This window comes from Lepidochelys kempii, unplaced genomic scaffold, assembly GCF_965140265.1.
Source record: "Lepidochelys kempii isolate rLepKem1 unplaced genomic scaffold, rLepKem1.hap2 scaffold_182, whole genome shotgun sequence".
In the NCBI taxonomy this organism is placed as follows: domain Eukaryota; kingdom Metazoa; phylum Chordata; order Testudines; family Cheloniidae; genus Lepidochelys; species Lepidochelys kempii.
This window is the reverse complement of record NW_027333614.1, coordinates 29,227-43,675: the sequence shown is the minus strand read 5'-3', so window position 1 is coordinate 43,675 and position 14,449 is coordinate 29,227. Positions and strand designations below refer to the sequence as shown.

The window sequence follows — 14,449 nt, the reverse complement described above, 5'->3', positions numbered from 1 at the left end:
ACTCCCCTTCCGGAGCCAGGAGCGGACCCAGGAGTCCTGGCTCCACCCCCCCCCCGGCTCTGACCAGTAGCCCCCTCTCCCCTCCTGAGCCGGGCGCCCGCTCACATGACGCAGTCGTGGAAGCTCTCGCGGGCGGCGATGTGCAGCGGCGTGTCCCCATGGCAGTTCACGGCGTGCAGGTCACACTGCGCGTTCAGCAGGACCTCGGCGATCTCGGCGCTGCCCGTGAAGGAGGCCCAGTGCAGGCAGATGTTCTCCTCCTGCGGGGGAGGGGTTACGGGGAGCCTTGAAACCGGCAAATCCCAGCTCCGCTCAGAAATGGGGGGGCTGGAAACCAGCAAACGCCCTGAGGGGAGCCAGAGATAGTGGCCAGCACCAGGGATGGAGCCAAGACACCAACACGCAGACGGGGCGGGGAGCCTGGAAACCGACAGAGACTTGGGGGGGAAGCCTGGAAACCTACACATGCAAAGACAGCGACAGGTACAGATTTGGGGAGCCGGGGGGGACGGACGGACGGACACTGAGAAGCCAAGACACTGATTCAGAGAAGGGAGCCGAGACCCCAGCAGCTGGGGGGGGTGGCGGGGGGGGGGGGCTGAGCCAGCTCCGGGGGAGCAAGAAACCGCCACTCACGTTGTCTGTCAGGGTGACGTCGGCGCCACGGGTCAGCAGCATGCGGATCACCTCGATGTGCTTGTGCTCCGCGGCCCAGATGATGGGGGTCCAGCCGCCGTTATCCTGCCGGGGGGGCCACGGGGGAGAGGGGTCAGCGCTGCTGGCTGGGTGAGAGTGACTCCTGCTGCCCCCCGCCCCGCTGCCTGCAGCCCAGCCCCTAGCCCCGCCCCGACTTCCCGGGGAGAGCCCCCCGCTGCCCCCCGCCCCGCCCCACCGCCCCGCCCAGCCCCTAGCCCCGCCCTGGGGCCAGCCCTGACTGCCCGGGGAGAGCCCCCCGCCCCGCCCCGCAGCCCAGCCCCTAGCCCCGCCCCGACTGCCCGGGGAGAGCCCCCCGCTGCCCCCCGCCCAGCCCCTAGCCCCACCCTGAGGCCAGCCCTGACTGCCCAGGGAGAGCCCCCCGCTGCCCCCCGCCCCGCCCCTAGCCCCGCCCTGACTGCCCGGGGAGAGCCCCCCGCTGCTCCCTGCCCCGCCCCACCACCCAGCCCCTAGCCCCGCCCTGGGGCCAGCCCTGACTGCCCGGGGAGAGCCCCCTGCTGCCCCCCGCCCCGCCGCCCAGCTCCTAGCGCCGCCCTGGGGCAACGGGGCCAGCCCTCACTGTGACAGGGGGTGAGCTCCCCACACTGGGGGCCGGACGCCCGGGTCCCCGACTCACCTGGGCATTGACGTCCACCTGCCCCGTGGCCAGCAGCAGAGAGACCATGGCCAGGTTCCCGCACTTGGCCGCGTGATGGAGGCAGGTCGAACCATCCTCCTCCTGGGGGGGGACGGGGTGGGGGGAAGACTGTGTGGTGACTGGCAGACAGGTATCCCCCCGCCCCCCGGCCCCCCCCGTCGCCCCGCCCTGACCTTGCTGTAGACGCAGCCGCCCCGGCGGACGATGTAGCGCGCCGTCTCCACCTGGTTGCTCACCACGGCCTCCATGAGCGGCGTCCGCCGCGTCTTGTCCACCGCGTTGATGTTGGCACCAGCCTGGGGGGGCGGGGGGGGAGTTTCAGAGCCAGGATCTGACCCCGCCCACTGCCAGACGCCCCCCGCCCCGCCCCCGGGCCCCGCCCCCCACCTGCAGCAGCACGTGGCAGATCTCGAGGTACCCCTTCTGGGCGGCGGCATGCAGTGGGGTGCGCTTGCTTTGCTGGTCGCTCTGGAAGTTGGGGTCCAGGTTGTCCACTGGAGGGGGGAGGCAGAGAATCGGGGAACAGGATCAGAGCCAGGCGTGGGGTCACAGACCCAAATGCCCCCCCCATCACCCCACGGCCCCCCAACCCCTCCCCACAGCCCCCACTCACGCAGCATCAGCAGCACCTTCTGCAGCTCGCCCTGCTTGACCGACAGGTAGAGCTGGCGGGGGTGGAATCGCAGCTTCTTCCGCCTGGCGGAGCGAGGGGACGAGCCAGAGAGAGACGGGGTCAGCGGCAGGGCTGGTGGGGGATGCAGAGAGAAGGGGAGGCAAAGGGATGGCGCACGGGGGGGGTGCGGTGGGATCACAGGTGTGTGGGGGAGGGAGTCCTGGGGGGCCAGAGGGAGGCAGACTGGGGATAAGTGGGTGCCGTGAGTCACAGCTGGACGATACCAGGGGGCAGAGAGAGGTGGCTGGGGAGGAAGGTGGAGGCCACAGGGAGGGTTGGGAGGGACCCACGGGGCACTGGACTCCAAGGAGCAGGACAACGTACTGGTGGGTGCCGTGGGATCAAGGTGGCTGGGGCGGAGACAGGTGTGTTGGTGGGTGCCGTGGGATCACAGAGAGCAAGAGGGTCATGGGAAAGGGGGGGGAGGGTCGGGGGGTCCCACCTCTCAGCCTCCTGCACGATCAGGGCCTTCTCGAGCTGCTCGCGGCCCGGCCCCGGGCCCAGCCCCAGCGGCGAGATGGCAGCGCCCGACGGCAGGGTCAGCACAGGGCCCCCGGAGCTGTCGATCCCGTCGGCCAGTGGGTCGGGGGGGACCAGGCGCCCCTCGCCCTTCCCTCGCATCCGGGCGCTGAACGGGAGAGGAGGGGGCAGCAGGGTGGGGGAGTCAGAGTCCGGGACACCCCCTCCGTGACGCGGCCCCCACAGTGCCCCCCACCCCCTCCCCAACACTGACGCAACGTGGGGGCTCCCCACCCCCCCCAGCACGCGCCCCCCCGGCGGCTCACCTGGGCTGGCTGGTGTCGGCGCGGCCGGGGGTGTCGGGGGGCTCCTGGCCAGGGGGCGGGGGGGCGGGGGCGGAGGTGTCGGCCCGGGCGATGGTGATTTCCTGGGCCTCAGAGGCGTCCTCGCCGCAGTGCGGGCAGAAAATCCGCCCGTTGAGCTGGGACACGCAGCCCTTGTGGAAGCGGTGGGTCACCCGCAGGTCGGGGTGGCACTCCAGGAAGGTGCCCTGTGGGGAGACGGGGCCCCTCACTCCCGACCCGCAGCCCCTGCAGCACCCCTCGCTGCTGACCGGCAGCCCCCCAGCTTCCCTCGCTCCCGACCCGCAGCCCCTGCAGCACCCCTCGCTGCTGACCCACAGCTCCCCAGCTCCCTTCACTCCCGACCCACAGCCCCCCAGCTCCTCCGGCACCCCTCGCTCCCGACCCACAGCTCCCCTCGCTCCCGATCCGCAGCCCCCGAAGCCCGCAGCTCCCCTCGCTCCCGACCCGCAGCCCCCCAGCTCCCCTCGCTGCTGACCCGCAGCCCCCCAGCTCCCTTCACTCCCGACCCACAGCCCCCCAGCTCCTCCGGCACCCCTCGCTCCCGACCCACAGCTCCCCTCGCTCCCGATCCGCAGCCCCCGAAGCCCGCAGCTCCCCTCGCTCCCGACCCGCAGCCCCCCAGCTCCCCTCGCTGCTGACCCGCAGCCCCCCAGCTCCCTTCACTCCCGACCCACAGCCCCCCAGCTCCTCCGGCACCCCTCGCTCCCGACCCACAGCTCCCCTCGCTCCCGATCCGCAGCCCCCGAAGCCCGCAGCTCCCCTCGCTCCCGACCCGCAGCCCCCCAGCTCCCCTCGCTCCCGACCCGCAGCCCCCCACTCACGGCCGTGCAGAAGTGCCCGCAGCCAGGGCAGCACTGGTGTTTCACCATCCGGGCACGATGGGACTCGCACAGAACCATGAGGGGCACCCGGCTGGACGGGCGCATGGTCTCCCGCTTCAGCACACTGCAGCTGCAGCCGCTCAGCTGGGGGGGAAATGGGTCGGGGGGGGTCAGCCCGGACACCGGGGTCCCGCCCCTCCCCAGAGTCCCACCCAGCTGCATCTCAGTGCAGGGCCAGGGTCCCCAGATACCCAGCCCCCCGTGTCCCACCCCACAGTCAGCCACAGCTCGGGGCAGGCAAGGCTCCCTTCCCATCCCAAACACTCCGTGGCCCCCGCACGCCGCCGGCCCCCCCGCCGGCCCCGCCCCCTCACCTCCCCGTCAGCGCTCTCGGTGGCCATGCAGTGGCTGCGTGCGGCCTCGCTGAGCCGCTCGATCTTGGGGGCCTCCATGCGGCAGGAGCAGAGGGGCAGCTCCTCGAAGCGCTCGGTCTCCAGCGAGCTCGTCTCGTTGGACACGCCTGGGGGGGGACCCCAGTGGGGCCGGTGAAGGGTTTCAGGTGAAACCAGAGATCAGTGGGGGAAGGGGGATTTGGGGGGATTCCGGCAGGGTTGGGGGGGGAAGGGGAGCGTTGAACCCAGCAGAGTTGGGGGGCCCCCAAGGTGGGAGGGGGGTGTGATTTGGGGGGCGGGGGGTGGAGAAGGGGAGAACACAGACCGGACACTGCGGGGGGGAAGCGGAGGGGGTGCCCATGGGGGGCCGGGGTCTCACCTGCATTGTTGGGGGACAGCGCCCCCTCACCCGGCAGCTCCAGGCACCCCAGCGGCACCTCCGTGTACTCGCTCTGCCCGGCCGCGGAGACCCCGTTGACACCTGGCCGAGAGGGGGAACGAGGGGGCCGGGGGCCAGGGAAGAGGGAGCGACAGAATCGGGGCATAAGGGAGATGTGGGCAATGAGCAGCAGCTGCTCCCCCTCCCCTGCCCCCCAGACGCCCCCCCATTCTCACACCAGGATCCCAGCCTTCCGATTACCCTCTTGCCCGGGTCACACTGACCCTCCCCCGGCACGCCATCTTCGCTGGCCCATTTCTCTGGCACCGTTTGGGGTAGAAATGAGCCGCCAGTGCTGGGAAGCCCAAAGTCCCGGCTTCGCGGCGGTACCGACCTGGCGGCCTGGCATCCAACCCCCGGAGAGGGGGTGGGCACCAAAACCACCGAGGAATCCCGGCTGGGGAGAAAACACAGCAGGTGGGCAGGAGCGTGGGAGAATATCTCCCAGACCGGGGAGGCTCCAGACACGGTTCCGAGACCCCCGCAAAGCCCAGACCCTCCTCTCTCTGCCGCCACGACCCGCTGGGCCCCACCCCACTTGGTTCCGGAGCCACGGGCCACCACACGCCCCCCTCACCTCGCCCATCCTTGGGCCGAGCCTCCTTCCTCTTGCGTTTTCGGGACGGTTTGACCCAGGGGCTGTCATTTTTCCAGCGCTTCTTGGCCTTGCGCTTGGTGCTGGATGCGCTCTGGGCAGGGGGGAGCGAGTTGGAGCCGGGGGGGGGGGGGGGGGCACAGAATGATGGCGAGAGCAGGGGGGGCAAGGAACAAGAGAACAAAAAGGTCATGGGGGAAGAGAAGGAGGGTGAGTTCTACCACCACCCCTCCCCCATCCTGCCCCCCCCGGAGGCTCACCCTGTCCGACATGGTCCCGGATTCGTCGTCTTCTTCATCCTCTTCTTCATCCTCTTCCTCCTCCTCCTCTTCCTCCTCCTCCTCCTCCTCGCTCATTTGTTCCCCCACCCTGTCTGCCTCCGACTGGACAAGAGACGGACAAAGCTCAGCAGGGGGGGGCGGGAAGCAACCCAGGCATCTGGGCCTGGCTCTGACTGAGCTGGGATTCCCCTTCCCGTCCCAAACACACTGTGCCCCACCCCAGAGTCAGCCGCAGCTCAGCACAGGGCCAGGGGTCCTCAGATAACCGGCCCCCGCACCCCACTCCAGAGTCAGCTGCATCTCAGCGCAGGGCCAGGGGTCCCCAGATAACCAGCCCTCGTGCCCCTCCCCAGAGGCAGCCGCATCTGAGCGCCAGGCGAGGGGTCCCCCCGTGCGCAGCCCCCCCATGCCCCACCTTGCTGTCCGAGTCACCGTGCTCATCCACGGAATAGCTGTCGTAGAAAAGGCTGAAGTCCTCGCCCACCTCGGTCTCCCACTCCTCCAGGGCCCCCCCCACACCCCGGGCCCCCGAGGGGTCCCCCAGGGGGCGGGAATCGCTGGGCGGAGCCGCCATTTCCTCCGTCACCGTGATCTGGGGAGGACAACAGGTCAGAGCCACCCTGAGCCCCGGAAGGGAGGGAGGGAGGGACCCAGGTGTCCGGGAGAGGCCATACCTCAGTGCTGGCCCGCGGGCTGGATCTGTGCAGGGAGGACGGGAGCCGCTTGTGAATCAAATCCGTCCCGTAGTCCAGCTTCGGCCGCTTGGCCGGCTCTGGGGGGAGAGGGAATGAAGGGGGGGGGCAGGAGAGAGATTCCCCCCCAGCTCTGCTGATGCCCCTCAATCCTGACCAGCAGCCCCCCAGCTTTGCCATGCCCCTCACTCCCGACCCGCAGCCCCCTGGATACCTGGCTCCTCGATGCTCCGCAGGTCGTCAGAGACTCGGAAATGCAGCATCTCGGAGACTCGCTTTTCGGGGACCTGGGGACAGGATTTTGGTGGGGAGGGGTGGTCAGACACGGCACTCAAACCTGGAACAACCCCTCCCTTAGGCGGTGATGGAACCCAGGCGTCCGGGACATTGTCCTTAGGGGAGGGGCCGCAGTAGCGGTGAGAGGATGGGGCCAGGCATCGGGGACGACACCCCGGGGGAGGGTTAGCCTGGGGTGTGGTGCGAGGGGACCCAGGCATCCAGGATGACACCCTGGGGGGGCGCTAACCTGGGGAGGGGCACGAGGGGACCCAGGCGTCCAGGATGACACCCGGGGGGGGCGCTAACCCGGGGAGGGGCACGAGGGGACCCAGGCGTCCGGGACAACAGCCCTCCCCCGCCAGAACCCACCTGTCCATTGCTGGGCTTGGCCATGGTCTTGCGGGCCCGGTGGACCTTGGGCTTGGGGTCCGGGGGGGCGGTGGGCTGGGGATCCCCCGCGGGCCCCCCCTCCGGGGGCAGGCGGGCACCAGGCAGGCTGAGCAGCCGCATGGCCAGGCTCTGCACCGACGGGGGCGACTTGCTGGTGCCCGTCAGGGACATCTTGGCGCGGCTCGGCCCCCCCCCGGCCTTGCTGGGCGAGGAGGGGAGCGTCTTGCTGGCGTGGCCTGGGGGAGAGACGTGGTGCTCCTCACTCCCGACCCGCAGCCCCCCGGGGCCCCTCCTCCATGTCCTTCTGCCCCCCCCCCGGGCCCTTCACGCCCTCCCCAGAGCCTCCCCCGGGTCCCCCTTCCCTCCAGGGGCCCCTCACTCCCGACCCACAGCCCCCCGGGGCCCCTCCTCCATGTCCTTCTGCCCCCCCCCACCGGGCCCTTCACGCCCTCCCCAGAGCCTCCCCCGGGTACCCCTTCCCTCCAGGGGCCCCAGACTCCCGACCCGCAGCCAATCGCTCCCTCCCCGACCTGCAGCCCCCCGTCCCCTGCCCCACAAACCCACAGCCCCCCGGCCCGCAGCCCCCCCCACTCACCTGGCAATCCCTTGCTCCCCGAGCCGGTCGTGACCATCACGGTTGCCAGAGTCCCCTCCTCGTCGGGTGATCCTCCAGCCGCCTCCTTGGGGCCCCCAGACGCCTGGGTCCTCGCTGCCTCGTCCCCACTGTTTCCCGCTGCGGGGGGACTCTCCCCGCCCCCTCCCCTGCCGCTCTCCCCGTCCCGGGCCGGCATCCACTTCTCCTCCGGCCCCAGGGCCCTCAGCGGGGGCGGGGCCCCGGTGGGGAGGTCGCGGGGGGGCACCTGCCCCATGGCATGCTGAGCTGGGGGGCGGAGGGGATTGTCCATGTTTCAGCAGCCCCACGTTCGGCCGCAGGGCTGGCGTGGGGACCCGTCTGTCTTTAACCCGCCCCACGGGCCCCGGGCGCGCAGGGGACAGAGGGAAAAGGGGGCGTGAGGACGCCACGGGGGGCTGGCAGGGGGCGCGTTGGACGGTGTCACCGGGAGCCCATAACGGGGCCGGTGGCGTTACCCCGGCTGGGCCCTCGCCCCGGGAGCCCCCAGCGCCCCCCCCCGGCTGGGGCGATATCCCCGCCCCACGATCCACCGCAGAGCCCAGTGCCGGGGGGCATGGGGGGGCACTGCCCCTCCCCCCACTCACCTTTCTCCCCCGGCTCCTTCTCCGCCACCGGGGCCGCCCCCCTCGGCTCGTCCCGCTGCGGAGAGAGACGGGGTCAGAGGGTGCCCAGCGCCCCCCGCCGGCCCCCCACGGCCCGACCCCCACCAGCCCCCCGCCGACCGACCCCCAGCCGGCCCCCCACCCCGCACTGCCCCCCGCGGCCCGACCCCCACCCGGCCCCCTGCCGACCGACCCCCAGCCGGCCCCCCACCCCGCACTGCCCCCCATGGCCTGACCCCCTCCAGCCCCCCACCCCGCACTACCCGCCCGGCCCGACCCCCACCAGCCCCCCGCCGACCGACCCCCAGCCGGCCCCCCACCCCGCACTGCCCCCCACGGCCCGACCCCCACCCGGCCCCCTGCCGACCGACCCCCAGCCGGCCCCCCACCCCGCACTGCCCCCCACGGCCTGACCCCCTCCAGCCCCCCACCCCGCACTACCCGCCCGGCCCGACCCCCACCAGCCCCCCGCCGACCGACCCCCAGCCGGCCCCCCACCCCGCACTGCCCCCCACGGCCCGACCCCCACCCGGCCCCCTGCCGACCGACCCCCAGCCAGCCCCCCACCCCGCACTGCCCCCCCGCCGGCCCCCCACGGCCCGACCCCCACCAGCCCCCCGCCGACCGACCCCCAGCCGGCCCCCCACCCCGCACTGCCCCCCACGGTCCGACCCCCTCCAGCCCCCATCCCGCACTGCCCCCCCGCCGGCCCCCCACGGCCCGACCCCCACCCGGCCCCCTGCCGACCGACCCCCAGCCGGCCCCCCACCCCGCACTGCCCCCCACGGCCCGACCCCCACCCGGCCCCCTGCCGACCGACCCCCAGCCAGCCCCCCACCCCGCACTGCCCCCCCGCCGGCCCCCCACGGCCCGACCCCCACCAGCCCCCCGCCGACCGACCCCCAGCCGGCCCCCCACCCCGCACTGCCCCCCACGGCCCAACCCCCACCAGCCCCCCACCCCGCACTACCCGCCCGGCCCGACCCCCACCAACCCCCACCTTGCACTGCCCCCCCGCCGGCCCCCCACGGCCCAACCCCCAACCAGCCCCCCGCCCCGCACTGCCCCCCACGGCCCGACCCCAGCCAGCGCCCCCCCCCAGGCTGTACCGGGTCTGTGCGGGGGGGCCCGGGGAGTGATTCGCCCCCCCCATTAGCCGCTGTCTCATCAGAGACACCCGCCCCCCCTCCGGGCTGCGCCCGGACGCCTGGGTCCCTTCGCCCCTCCCCCACCTCGCCCGCTCCCGCCGCCTCCATGGCCCGGTCCCGGCAGGCGCGCGGCGGCAGCGCCCGGCAGTGACGTCACCCGCGGGGCGGGGGGATTTAAAAGGACCGCGGGCGGGGAGACCGAGACCCCGCCCCCAGCGCCCTAAGCCCCGCCCCCGGCGCCCTAAGCCCCGCCCCCACCTGGGGCCACTCCACCCCCCCAGCGATCCCCATTGGTGTTTCCCTGGGAACGTCGGTCCCGCAACCCAGACCCGCCCCCCCCCCCAGCTTGGAGAGAACCCAGGAGTCCGGGCCCCCAGCCCCCCCTGCGCTCTAACCACCAGCCCCCAGCCTCCCCAACGTCCAGCTAGAGAACCCAGGAGTCCGGGCTCCCAGCCCCCCTCCCCTCCCCGAGCTTGGAGAGAACCCAGGAGTCCGGGCCCCCAGCTCCCCCTGCGCTCTAACCCCCAGGCCCCAGCCTCCCCCACGTCCAGCTAGAGAACCCAGGAGTCCGGGCCCCCAGCCCCCCCTGCGCTCTAACCACCAGCCCCCAGCCTCCCCAACGTCCAGCTAGAGAACCCAGGAGTCCGGGCTCCCAGCCCCCCTCCCCTCCCCGAGCTTGGAGAGAACCCAGGAGTCCGGGCCCCCAGCTCCCCCTGCGCTCTAACCCCCAGGCCCCAGCCTCCCCCACGTCCAGCTAGAGAACCCAGGAGTCCGGGCCCCCAGCCCCCCCTGCGCTCTAACCACCAGCCCCCAGCCTCCCCAACGTCCAGCTAGAGAACCCAGGAGTCCGGGCTCCCAGCCCCCCTCCCCTCCCCGAGCTTGGAGAGAACCCAGGAGTCCGGGCCCCCAGCTCCCCCTGCGCTCTAACCCCCAGCCCCCAGCCTCCCCCACGTCCAGCTAGAGAACCCAGGAGTCCGGGCTCCCAGCCCCCCTCCCCTCCCCGAGCTTGGAGAGAACCCAGGAGTCCGGGCCCCCAGCCCCCAGCCTCCCCCACGTCCAGCTAGAGAACCCAGGAGTCTGGGCTCCCAGCCCAGCCCCCCACCCGCTCTAACCACTGCACCCCACTCCCAAATAAAACAGCTTGGACACTTCTTTCTTTTCTTTCCTTTTAATAAAAAAAAAGTTTTAAACAATCTAAAAACTGGTTGAAAGGACGTGGAGGGTGAGCCCCAGAGCCGGCGCCCCCCAGAGGGGGACAGCCCCACGCCCCATCAGCCAGCCCCCACCCCAGGGCCAGAGGGGAAAGGTCTGTGCCCCATCCCCGCCCCCGCCAGTCCCTCTCTAGTTCCTAGTGGCTAAATCTGCACTTGGCTAGCTGAAGGTTGCTAAACCCCTGTCTTGCCATCGGGAGAGACGGACAAAAACCTACTACTACCAGCTACTGGAGACGCCCCCTCCCGCCGCCGTAGGTCACCCGGCCCGGCATTTCGCTCTGCACATCCTGGGCTCCAATTCCCCTGCCGGGGATGTCCATTCTTTGGCTGCTGGGAAAACGCACCCGGCTCTGACCCGGTAGCTCCCCTCCTCTCCCCCTCCCCGAGCCGGAACCCGGGGTCCTGGCTCCCAGGCCCCCCTTGCTCTAACCACTACACCCCACTCCCCTCCCCGAGCCCGGGAGAGAACCCAGGCGTCCTGGCTCCCAGCCCCCCCCTGCTCTAACCACTACACCCCACTCCCCTCCCCGAGCCCGGGAGAGAACCCAGGCGTCCTGGCTCCCAGCCCCTCCCCCCACCCCGGCTCTGACCGCCAGCCCCAGCTGCCCTCCCGGCGCCCGCTAGGGCAGCAGGACGTTGATCTCGGAGACGCTGGCCTCCAGCACGTTCTCGGCGGTGGTCTTGCCGTGCTGCTCCTTGAGGTGGCGGCGGATGGCGGGCTTGTGGGCGAAGCGCACGTCGCAGTAGGAGCAGCGGTAGGGGCGCTGGCCGCTGTGCAGGTTCATGTGGTCGTGGAGGGTGGACTTCTGGGTGAAGCTCTTGCCGCAGACGGCGCAGGAGTGGGACTTGACGCCCCGGTGGACGTTCATGTGCCGGTTGAGGTTGCTGCTGTGGTTGAACTGCTTGCCGCAGCGGGGGCACATGAAGATGAAGTGCTGGGCCCGCATGTGGAAGACCAGCTTCTCCACCCCCTGGAAGGCCTCCTCGCACTTGGCACAGCGGATGCTGCGCAGCGGGTGGGGGCCCGCCGGCCCCCCGCGCCCGGCCCCGGGGCGCCCGCCGGCCTCCTCCGCGTAGGTGCCCCCCGGGAAGATGAGCAGCCCCTCGCCCTCGGCGTCCTCGGCCAGGCTGTAGCAGGCCTTGACCACGCCCTGCGGGGCCGGCTCGGACGGCGCCGGCCCCTCGGCCACCGTGGAGTTCACCTGGGCCTCCTGCTGCTGCTCCTTGGCCCAGCCGGGGGGCGGGGACCCCTCCTTGGCCCAGGCCGCCTGCTGCTGCTGCTGCTTCTTCTGCCGCTGGGCCACCTCCAGGGCCGACTCCACCTTGACGATGCAGATGTCGGAGACGCCGTCGTCGTCCCCGTAGTCCTCTTCTTCCTCCTCGTCCTTCAGCTCCAGCTCCTCCAGCTCCAGCTTGGGGGGCCAGGCCGGGAGGCGGTGGCGGGCCCGCTCCTGGGGCGAGGGGCCGGCCGGCGCCCGGGGGGCCCCCCCCTTGGCCGGGGGGGCGCCCTCCTTGAGGCCGATCTGGGGCTGGATGAACTGGGAGAGGGCGTTGCGGCACTTCTCCACCACGTGCTCCATCTGCAGGTAGCTGGCGGCCGTCAGGTAGTTGACGATGTCGCGCACGGCGAACTCCAGGGCCCCGGTGTAGCAGGAGAGGAGCAGGTCGGCCACGATCTTGGCGCTGTGCATGAGGGAGACCTGCAGCTCGGAGGAGGGGTTCAGCAGGAACTGGTCGCGCAGGAACGGGGAGCAGGCCGCCAGGATCACCTTGTGGCCCCGGAACTTCAGGCTCTCGGCCACGATGGTCACGTCGCAGAAGCGCTCCTCCGAGCGCAGCTGGTTCATGTTCCGCAGCGTGGCCGCCTCGTGGCCCGGGAGCTGGAACCGCAGCAGCTCCACGCCCGACGCCATGCCGGGGGGGGCCGGGGGGGGCCGGGGGGGGCTCGGGGGAGTTGTGGGGCTGGAAGGGGGAGCCGGGGGGAGTTGTGGGGGCTGGAAGGGGCAGCCGGGGGGAGTTGTGGGGTGGAGGGGGAGCTGGAAAGGGGAGCAGGGGGCCTGGAAGGGGGGGCTGGAAGGGGGAGCTGAGGGGAGTTGTGGGGTGGAAGGGGGAGCTGGGGGGCTGGAAGGGGGAGCTGGGGGGGAGTTGGGGGGCTGGAAGGGGGAGCCGGGGGGCGACTGGAAGTGAGGCCGGGCTGGAGGCAGACAGGAAGGACAGGGTTAGCTGAGGCCGGACAGCCCCCGGGCACCCCCTTTCTCCTTGTCATGCTCCCCCTTTCGCCCCGATCACACCCTGCCGGCCCTGGCTGCCTTCCCCGTGCCCCACATCCGGGGGGAGGGGGGACCGAGGCAGGCACCCACCTGATCGGCTGCAAAGTGGCCCTGAACCCACCCTGGACAGAGCTCCCCCACTGCGCCCCTCCCCCACTGCACCCAACCTCTGCGCCGCGCCCCACCCCCATTACACCCACCCCCCTGCACCCCTCCCCCACTGCACCCCAACCTTTGCGTCCCGCCCCACCCCCATTACACCCACCCCCCTGCACCCCTCCCCCACTGCACCCAACCTTTGCGTCCCACCCCACCCCCATTACACCCACCCCCCTGCACCCCTCCCCCACTGCACCCAACCTTTGCGTCCCGCCCCACCCCCATTACACCCACCCCCCTGCACCCCTCCCCCATTGCACCCAACCTTTGCGTCCCGCCCCCCTTACACCCACCCCCTGCACCCCATTGTGCCCCTCCCCCTTTGCACCCAACCCCCTGCGCCCCATTGCACCCCTCCCCCACTACGCCCCTCCCCCATTCCACCCCCCCTGCGCCCCATTGTACCCCTCCCCCACTGCCCCCTCCCCCTTTACACCCGCCCCCCCATTGCACCCCTCCCCATTCCCTGGGTGGCCCCCCCTCACCTGCAGGCGGCCGCGGGTCCCGGCCCCCCGGGGTTTCTGCCCCTCGCTTCGCTTTGGGGGGTTTGGGGGGTTTTCTATTTTTGCACAAGGAGCCAACTCCAGAGAAAGGGAATTAAAGGGGCCAGGCGAGGGGCTCTTAAAGGGGCAGGACCCGGCGAGGGGATTATTGTCCGCCAGATGAAAAGTAAACGGGGAAGGTAGGAGAGAGGACAGGGGGGGGGACAGGCAGCCCCACCACCCCGGTGCATCGTGGGATACGGGGATGCGTTGGGGAGGAGGCAGCCTCGCTGCATTGTGGGATACGGGGGGGAGGCGGACCCGGTGTGGGAGAGGGCAGAGGGGGAGGTGGCCTCAGTGCATAGTAGGATATGGGGGTGCGTGGGGGGGAGGCGGCCCCATGCATCGTGAGATATGGGGGGTTGGGGAGAGGCAGCCCCGGTGCATCATGGGATACAGGGGTGCGTGGAGGGACAAGGCCCCGGTGCGTCGTGGGATATAGGGGATTGTTGGGGGGAGACAGCCCCAGTGCATCATGAGATATGGGGGTGTGTGGGGTGAGGCAGCCCCAGTGCATCATGGGATACGGGGGTGTTTGGCAGGGCAAGGCTCTGGTGCATCGTGGGATACGGGGGGACAAGGCCCCAGTGCATCGTGGGATATAGGGATTGTTGGGGGCGATGGCCCAGTGCATCCTGGAATATGGGGGATTGTTGGGGGGGGAGATAACCCCAGTGCACACGGGGGTGTGTGGCAGGGCAAGGCTCTGGTGCATTGTGGGATACCGGGGTGCATTGGGCGGAGGTGGCCCTGGTACATCATGGGATATGGGGGTACGTGGGGGGCAGCCCCAGTGCATTCTGGGAGCTGGGGGCACTTGGGGATTTGGTGGCTACTTCTCCATCCAGGGGCCCCTTTAATTCTCCCTTTCGCGTCCTCCCCTTTAAGAACAGTGACGTCATCACGCGGCGCCAAGCACCACATGGGCGGGGGGGCGAGGGACATTTTTTACCCATAAAATCACCATGGAAACCACCCCCCCACACACAAACGTGCCCCTCCCCCATCTCCCACTCTGAACGTGGAGGGGGCTGGGGGCCCGGACTCCTGGGTTCTCTCCGGGTGGGGAGTGCGGTGTGGTGGTTAGAGCAGACGGGGGGGGGGCCGGACTCCTGGGTTCTCTCCCGGTGGGTTCAGGGAGTG

General features: G+C 71.3%; 1 protein-coding gene across 1 annotated transcript; it reads right to left on the bottom strand.

The window, feature by feature from the left end:
• Positions 1 to 63: 63 nt before the first annotated feature.
• LOC140904535 (histone-lysine N-methyltransferase EHMT2-like) lies at positions 64 to 13,453 on the bottom strand. Its single transcript, XM_073326927.1, has 23 exons — positions 13,250 to 13,453; positions 10,957 to 12,529; positions 10,596 to 10,662; positions 9,083 to 9,223; positions 7,956 to 8,010; positions 7,333 to 7,617; positions 6,717 to 6,973; positions 6,283 to 6,355; positions 6,051 to 6,148; positions 5,792 to 5,968; positions 5,356 to 5,478; positions 5,078 to 5,189; positions 4,441 to 4,542; positions 4,044 to 4,189; positions 3,670 to 3,813; positions 2,810 to 3,033; positions 2,467 to 2,652; positions 1,965 to 2,047; positions 1,739 to 1,845; positions 1,525 to 1,647; positions 1,331 to 1,432; positions 637 to 741; positions 64 to 260 (listed from the first exon to the last, which is right to left on the bottom strand). The coding sequence occupies exons 2-23, from the start codon at positions 12,246 to 12,248 to the stop codon at positions 102 to 104; spliced, it is 4,161 nt and encodes a 1,386-aa protein (XP_073183028.1). The 5' UTR covers positions 12,249 to 12,529; positions 13,250 to 13,453; the 3' UTR covers positions 64 to 101.
• Positions 13,454 to 14,449: the final 996 nt, after the last annotated feature.